The sequence below is a fragment of the Prosopis cineraria genome, unplaced genomic scaffold (assembly GCF_029017545.1).
Source record: "Prosopis cineraria cultivar Desert tree isolate PC_DT_omini unplaced genomic scaffold, ASM2901754v1 PC353, whole genome shotgun sequence".
NCBI classification, from domain to species: domain Eukaryota; kingdom Viridiplantae; phylum Streptophyta; class Magnoliopsida; order Fabales; family Fabaceae; genus Prosopis; species Prosopis cineraria.
Genome location: NW_026555680.1, coordinates 27,111 through 35,446, shown reverse-complemented (window position 1 = coordinate 35,446; position 8,336 = coordinate 27,111). Strand labels below are relative to the sequence as shown.

At 31.4% G+C, this 8,336-nt stretch overlaps 1 protein-coding gene across 1 annotated transcript; it reads left to right on the top strand.

The window, feature by feature from the left end:
• The first annotated feature begins 5,272 nt into the window (after nucleotides 1-5,272).
• Nucleotides 5,273-6,865, top strand: LOC129296560 (transcription factor JUNGBRUNNEN 1-like). The gene is made up of 3 exons (XM_054935143.1): nucleotides 5,273-5,554; nucleotides 5,770-6,062; nucleotides 6,195-6,865. Exons 1-3 carry the CDS (start codon nucleotides 5,356-5,358, stop codon nucleotides 6,648-6,650), a joined length of 948 nt encoding a protein of 315 aa, XP_054791118.1. The 5' UTR covers nucleotides 5,273-5,355; the 3' UTR covers nucleotides 6,651-6,865.
• The last annotated feature ends 1,471 nt before the right edge of the window (nucleotides 6,866-8,336 follow it).

Below are 8,336 nucleotides of genomic sequence, written 5' to 3'. Positions count from 1 at the left end.
CATTTATCAGAAATAGTTGGCTAGGATACATATAAGCTGAGAGCTTGACCCAGAACGCATTCTTCAGACTTTTAGACACTTTTAGAGCTTGGTTGTGCTAGGGTTTGGGCATTGGAAGAGTTGGGATCAAGAGATTGAAGCTTTGAAGACATTTGGAGCTCATTTTCTTTGGTTTTTCTATTCCTCTTCCCTTTTCTCTCTGTAATCTGAAATGGGTCCACTTATTTTGTATATTTGTAGCTTGTGGATGATTATGAGTGGCTAGACCCTTTGTTCTAGGATTATTTGGAACTCTTGTATGGATTAACACTATATTTCTCCTCTCTTTTTGTGATTAATGATATATATATATGTGGTTTATTTTACTCTTTCCTAATGCTTCTACTTGATTGGCCACTATTTAGATGTTGGGTTCACTTAATTGATGCTGAGAGGGCTAGGTTGAGTGTAGAACTTAGGTAAAATTGTGTAAGAACTTGATATTTGCATGTTGAATGGATGGTTTTGCTAGTAAGATAGAAATATACTTGCTAGCCTTGCATAGCCACATTAGGGTTGGTTTTTAAATTGAGTTTTATTAATTGTAATAAGAGATTGTGCAATCAATTTAACTAAACACTTGTTCATGACTTGAGAGAGCTTGTCCAAGTATTTTTAGAACCCTAGGTTAGCACTTATTTTTATTAAAAGCATTTATGAGAGGAGGTAATTTTGGTGTTATGAAATACAAGGAGGATAATTAATCCTAGGTCCTAAATTGTGTTGGAAGTTTGTGAATTGCTCACTTTTCTTTATTTCTAGAGTTAATTTCATTTGCAAAATCATTTTCACCTAACTTTGTGTAGCTCAACTTGATCAATTTACTTAGTCTTTTGCTTGATCATTGTTTTTGAACAAATCCTCGAGGGAACGATACTTTACTTTCATTATATTACTTGCTACGATCCGTACACTTGCGGTAAGCAACACCTTTTATTCACATTTGAAACTTTGCACTTTTGGCACACCTAGTAATCATTCAAACCATGAACAATAAGATATGTATTAAATTTTATGGATAAATTTTTCATTTACTTAAGAATTAATGACTTTTTTCATTTTAATATTACTTTCTTTCATAGTCAAGTATGAAGATTTTTCTTATGAAAAAAATATGAATATTTTTATATATTTTAATTAAATTATATTTTTTAATTATGACTGATTAATCTCGAGTTAACTTTTAATTAACCACTAATCCTTAAACTAGTGCCTGGTTTAATAACTTATTGGAGAAGTTTCAGTACCTTGATTATTGGAGAAGTCTCTGAATATGTAGAAGTAGAGTTTCCCGTGGGATTTTGCCATACCAGGTAGGCACCACCTGGGGAAGTTAAATTCATGCTACTTTAATAAATAATAATTTACTGCTTTTTCTATGACGGAATAATATGTTATATATAAAACTAACCATTGGTCAATGAGATATACGTACACACATAATTTAAAACTCAATAATCTAGCTACTATATGTTGTAAGATCTTATATAATCACAGAATTGCATGCTGAATCAATAAATAAAAATGATAAAATTTAAAATGGAAGGGGAAAAAAGTCCTGAATATCTGCGATAACACATTAAAAATAACGATTTGTTGTATATATTTTAGTCACACAACAACTTTTCCATATTATTATTCAGAAAATTATATCAGGTCAGATTTAGCATAACGTGGCAAGAAAAAAAGCAAAAATTGAAAGTTCAGACACGAAAAATATTAAGAAAAATCATATCATTGAATGGGTGATGACACTAATGTCATATTTATGTTGGGACCAATAGTATTCTTTATTGACATCAAAGATTAATTCACTTGACACACGAGAAATTAAAAAAAAAAAGACTCTTCCCATCTAGATTTATTTCATAATAATACAAGAAAAATCAAACCCAAAATTTCAATTTCAATTAATAGTAATAGTAATGTTACTTGTGGAGCGGTTGTTGAATTTTGTGTTTGAAAATCAAACCAGGTTGTTGTTGGGAATAAGGTGCAAAGATGTGTGAATTGTGAATTTTAAGATTGCAGTATAAATTAATTAAAGAGGGATATTAATTGGTTTGTTGACTGAGCATCTGAATTGAATTGGGACCACCATAGGAACATGATACATGGTAAGGATATACCGATGACCATATGTGGTCAAAGAGAAAACAAAGCATGAGCGGCGTGTCGTTTTGCCGTGGTATGGTCAAAGTTTGTGATATGCATACAAAATAAGAGCCACATGGTCATTTTGACATTGGCTTCCCCTACTCATCATGGCTTTTCTCAAACCTATGCCATGGCTTTGGTTGTGCTATGTTTTCTCCATCATGTCTTATAATAAGATTAAAATATGTTGAAACCGACGAATGAATTTGTAGAAATTTAATATACAATTAAAAAATATATTTAATTAATAGGAATAAAAATGGAAAACGGAATTCTCATTTACTTAATCGAATACTTGGCACGTGATTATAAATTGTAACTATGAAATTAAAATAGAATTAATTATATCAGTCGATCATGAGTTACAATAAAAAAAGATTAAATCGCGTAAAATAGAATATAAATTCTTTGAGAGTACGTAAGATGCTAAATACCATATTAATAATAAGAAATGATATTAAAAAATTAAATTTCCATCATATATAGGTTTGGTAGCGAATCAAAAATCCGTTTTTATAAGTAATTGAATAGAGCTCTCCATTCCAATAAAACATATACAAAGCTATGTGATTAACCGCCCATGATGTTTATGCACCCACGACCATAAATAGTTAAAATTTTATTGTTGTAAAAATAGATATATTTTAACTAGTTTTTCCACTAACAAATTTTTTGTCAGTCATTGTGAAAAAGTATATAGATTTTTGTCTTCATCCATGCAAAAGTTATTCTCACCAACTGATTTGATAGAAAAATATAATAAAACAAATAGTTGGCATGATTTGCTTATTCCACTTGGAAAAAAATGTGAAATGCATATGGCACAGTAATAAAATGAACTGCTTTGTACTCGCATTATATACACACACAATCTCGAATAACTATATTAAGGGTGTGGCTGATTTCATCGTACATATAATTTAATATATATATATATATATATATTTTAAGAAAATTTGATGATGATCAAACCCCTTTAATTTCAGTATGGATAAGACTCAAAAGAATATAAGAAATGTATGAAGGATTGAATGATCTTTGAAACTCATTAGTTTTGTAAGATGACATGAGTAAGAGAGTTACTTGAAGTAAGAAAGTTTTTGAGAAATTATTTTGAAAATTATAAACATTCCATTCAGTATTTGCACAGCATGGCAACTGAGAATGGTGGCTAGACCTTTTTTTCCATTATTCTTTGACCATCCTTTAGAAAACAATAGCAATCTGAATTCCACTGGACAATAAATGTTCTTTAATTTGTATATATTGTTGAAATCCTCACAAGGTGTCTTTAGTTTCAGTCGATTCTGCTCTAGAATTCCCTGCACTTAAAGTATGACTTCCAAATATAAGAAATTTGAGTTGTATATAGACATGTAATATTTCACTTGTGAATATTAAAATATAAATATTTTAATAAAAATATTTTTAAAAAATTAGTCGGTTAATTGTTGCTGCCTACTATCGAATGACTATCAGTTGTCAATCAACGTTAGTCAAAGAGGGTGAGTTCAAGAGCATTTAAATCTTTTTACAAATACAATTAAGTCCCATGACACTTGAAAATATTTTTACAAATTTATGAGACTTACTTATAAATAAGTTTTTTTTTATGTAAGACTTATATACATAATATTTTTAAAAGTTTAATTGAGTTAGGTATTGAAAATTAATCAAGGCTTCAAGTTTTTTTTTTTTGCCAAACAATGCTTCAAGTTCAAAGAATATTTAAAACAATACTTTGAAATTACCGCTAACAATGTCTTCATATCAACAATGAAACTTTGAACCTACAACTTGTGAGTTAAAGGGAACAAATCTTCCCCAACCAAACTATTAAATTGCATTTCTATTCATATTGAAAATTACAAATTACACCACACAATTAGTTTAATGCTTGCAAAATTGTGAGTGCATAACTTGGTTTTTATTTCCAAAAGTAGACCACATTAAGACTAAATATTGGAGGGGGGGGGGGGAGAGTAATATGAGCATGTGATATATTAGGCTTTTTCTTTCATCAACCGTTTATGAATCGGTTTGATCTTAGTAAATTTTATTTTCAAGATCTTTAATTTGTTACAAATATTCAGTATACTTTTCCCTTTCAAATAATTATGTAAGAGCCTAAACAAATTTAATGATAATGGAATTTTTTTAACCCAAGGCTCATATATGTTGGCAGAAAAACACAAGGTTCATACAAGATTAAACAGCAATAGATTTTAATCTATCTACCTTAAAAAAGTATAAGACATTTTTAATCAAATCTTACACTTTAATTTTTAAAAAATATAAAATGATTTATTTATTAAAGGTATTTTTTGAAAAAAAATCATTAATTGTACCTTAAAACACAAAAAATATCTTATGTTTTTTAACATCTAAGCCTAAAAAATGCCTTATATTTTTTAATGAAGGAGTATACTACATGGGACAAAAAATGATTGTTCTTTCCCCCCTTTTTTTTCCTGTTATGACCTAGCAACACTTCTAGATGCGTATTAATTAGTTATAAACTTCAAACTCATATGTTAAGCGGATTGGCCAAGTGAAAATAAATAAATAAACCCATTTGCTGAGCTTGGATGTCACCTACGTGCACGAATCTCATTTAATTTTGTATCAAGCCTGTTTAATTTAATAACTAAATAAACAATGGACTAATTAAGTTAAATTAATATGCGCTCTTGTCTGTTTCCTTTCTCGCTAATGATCTTTTCATTGGTTGAACGTTGACTGGTCACATTATATGAACCCCAAAAAAAAGAAAAGAAAAGAAAAATTTGCCTGGGAAGTTCGTGCCCTTGTTTAACTCCTTTATTACGGTCAAAGTTCAAACCTAATCGATTTGAGCCTAATTGTCACTGTCAGCTTCCAAACAAGAGAAGAAAAGTATTTGTACAGATAAGCTATGCCAAGACCAAAAGAAAAAAGAAGAGTTCCAACATCGTGAGTGAATGCTGATTTTTTGGGGTCTTAGATGGTGTACTTTAAATTAAACAATAGAACAAGTCCAAACCAATCCTTTTCGACATGAATAATCCACACACTATAAGAGAAGCTTCTCTCATTTGTTGAAATTATCGCTAGCCAAGACTTTGTTCTTCAGCGCAAGAAGAGACTAAAGCAAACACAGATCAGAAACATACGAGAGACATGGGTGATCATATGGAAGATTTGAGAAGCACAGAAGAGTATCTGGACGATGAAGTTGAACTTCCAGGGTTTCGATTCCATCCCACCGATGAGGAACTCGTGAGATTCTACCTCAGAAGGAAGCTTGACAAGAAACCCATCAGTATCGAACTCATCAAGCAGATCGACATTTACAAATACGACCCTTGGGATCTTCCAAGTATGTTTCCACATATTTTCCTCTTGATTTCACTCTCTTTCAATTATTTTAATAGGGAAACATAAAGAAGAAGGAACTTACATCGACAGAGGGTTTTCTTTGATAGAGTTGATGTATAGGGGGGAAAAAAAACCAAACCATAAACTAAGTTAACGTTCTGAGTTATATAGTGATGAGCTTCATACGATGATTAATTAGTTTGTTTATGGATGCAGAAGCTAGCTGGACGGGAGGAGAGAAGGAGTGGTACTTCTATTGCAGAAGAGGAAGGAAGTACAAGAACAGTGTGAGGCCGAATAGAGTGACAGGATCAGGGTTCTGGAAAGCAACAGGGATAGACAAGCCTGTGTATTCTCTCGGAGGAGAAGGCCATGACTGTATTGGCCTCAAGAAAACCCTCGTCTACTATCGTGGCTCTGCTGGCAAAGGCACCAAAACTGACTGGATGATGCATGAGTTTCGTCTTCCCTCAACCATTGACCCCACTAATATCAATGCCCAAGAAGCTGTAAGAATTGTTCTTCCACTTCAAACATCCAATTACACACACACACACACCCCTTTGCCAGCAAAGACAAGAAGTGACACTATCGTACGTATATATATTCAGCTTTCTCTTCTTGATCTGTTTGTGTTCCAGGAAATTTGGACGCTCTGTAGAATTTTCAGAAGAGCTTCGACGCAGAGAAAGTGCACGCCAGATTGGACACACATGGTTGCGAAGCGTCGTTCCAGTGACAAGATCAATAGAAGATCGATGAGCATTAATAATAGCAGTGTGGAGTCTTGTAATAGTACTGTTACTTATGATCAAGAAGCGTATATCAACTTTGGAGGCAGCCCGGAGCAGAAACCTGTTGTTCATAATAACTACACGAGCAATCCTCATTATTATAATGATCAAAGGAATCATCACGTGAGCCATTTCAGCACTTCAGTATCAGCAGTGATGACACAGCAGCCTCATCCTCATCAGCAATTAACTACGTCGTCGTCACCATCATCAGCTCTGAACTTCTGGCAGGCCTCCAATGACCTGCTTAAATTTGAGAACTCATGGAATAAGCTTGAATCAGTCGTGCAATTTTGCTCTTGATTGACCTTCATTCAGAACTTCATTATCCTCTTTAATAAGATGCTAGTTAGGAGGTAGTTTTAGTTGAATATCGTTGCACGATTGTATTTAGACATGTTAAATACATAGGAGAGAGTGGATTTGAGTCGAGGAGAGAGTTATACTGTTAAACATGTAATTTGACAGGACGCTTTATTGACTTGATATGAACGTGTTGCTTTGTTGGTTTCTCATTATCTCTTCTAGAACTGAGCAAGTTTAGTGATTCGATTTAATTTTTATCCGCTGCTTATACTCTGGATCATACATTTGTGCTCGACTAGAACAGAGAGACAAAATTTGCGATGAAAATGAAAACAATCCGTCCCACATTGATTTGGGATTGCGATAGATTTTTCAATTCCATCACAAATTCTTTATTTTGTCCAACTTTTTTAATTTGAAACAGAACCATATTTTTTGGGATTTATCTTAACATATTTGAGTGATCAAAATATATAATTATAATCCGATGGTATAATTATGCCTCACACCCACACACACCCATATATATATATATATATATATATTGTCAACGAATTCTTGTGATAATGTAAAACAAAATTAACCCCTTTAATTTTTATAAAAAAAATTAAAATTTCAAACGAGACCATTTAACATTATATCTATTTTTGCCCGTGAAAATTAACTTCATGTTCATGTGTAATAATATAGTTTATGGAAATTTTTTTAATGATAAAGAGGAAATATAAAACGAAACAGAAACAAAAAGAAAAGAAACAAACCGAAATTAGATGAAGCCACACCATATTCTCTCTTCAGCAATTTCTGGCATTCCTCAATAAGAACTAAGAGAGATCATCAAGAATTTGCATTTAATTAGTTGAGCATATTTCTGGAAAGATGGGGTAAATTCAACATAACTGACTAGTTCTAATTAATTAAGGTTAAATGGCTAATTGGTACTTACGTTTAAGACTCTAAACTCTTTTTTTTTTTGTAATGTTTTACTTCAACATTTTAAAGTAGTATAATTTGGCCCATGCTGTTAATAAATGTTAACTTTAACAGTTAACTGATAAAAAAATTACAAAAAAAGAACTCAAAAATTACAAAAAAGGACCAATAAAAATTTTTTTTTTCTTTTTTGTTAATTTTTTGTTTATCGTCTATAATTTTTGAATCATTAATTTTTATATTTTTCTGTCATTTTTTGGTCAACCAATGATTAACATTAACTTTTGTTAATGGTAAGGACGGCATTATGTATTGTTTCCAAAAATTAAAAAGGAACATTATACCAAAAATGAGTATAGGATCCCAAATAATCCTAAATTATATTTTAAGGGCCAATTTGACATTTAGCCCATATAATTAACTAATTTTCTTGACTTATATAAATTAGTTAAATGTGATCTATATTGGAAATAATTTTAAAATAGGGTTAAGAGTTATTTTTGTCCTTTAATTTTACCCAAAAGATCACTAGGTACTATAAATTTAATTATGGATCAATTATGTCCCTCAATGTTAGAATTTTGTGCCTCAATACCCCTAACATTAATTATCCTCAATAGACCCTACATTTTGTTGAGCTGGCTTTTTTTATTATTTTTAATAATAAAAAATGACGGTAGGACCTACTTCAATTTTTTATTATATATTTTCCACATCTCACCTCCTCTCTCTCCTCCCTACCCTCTCGCC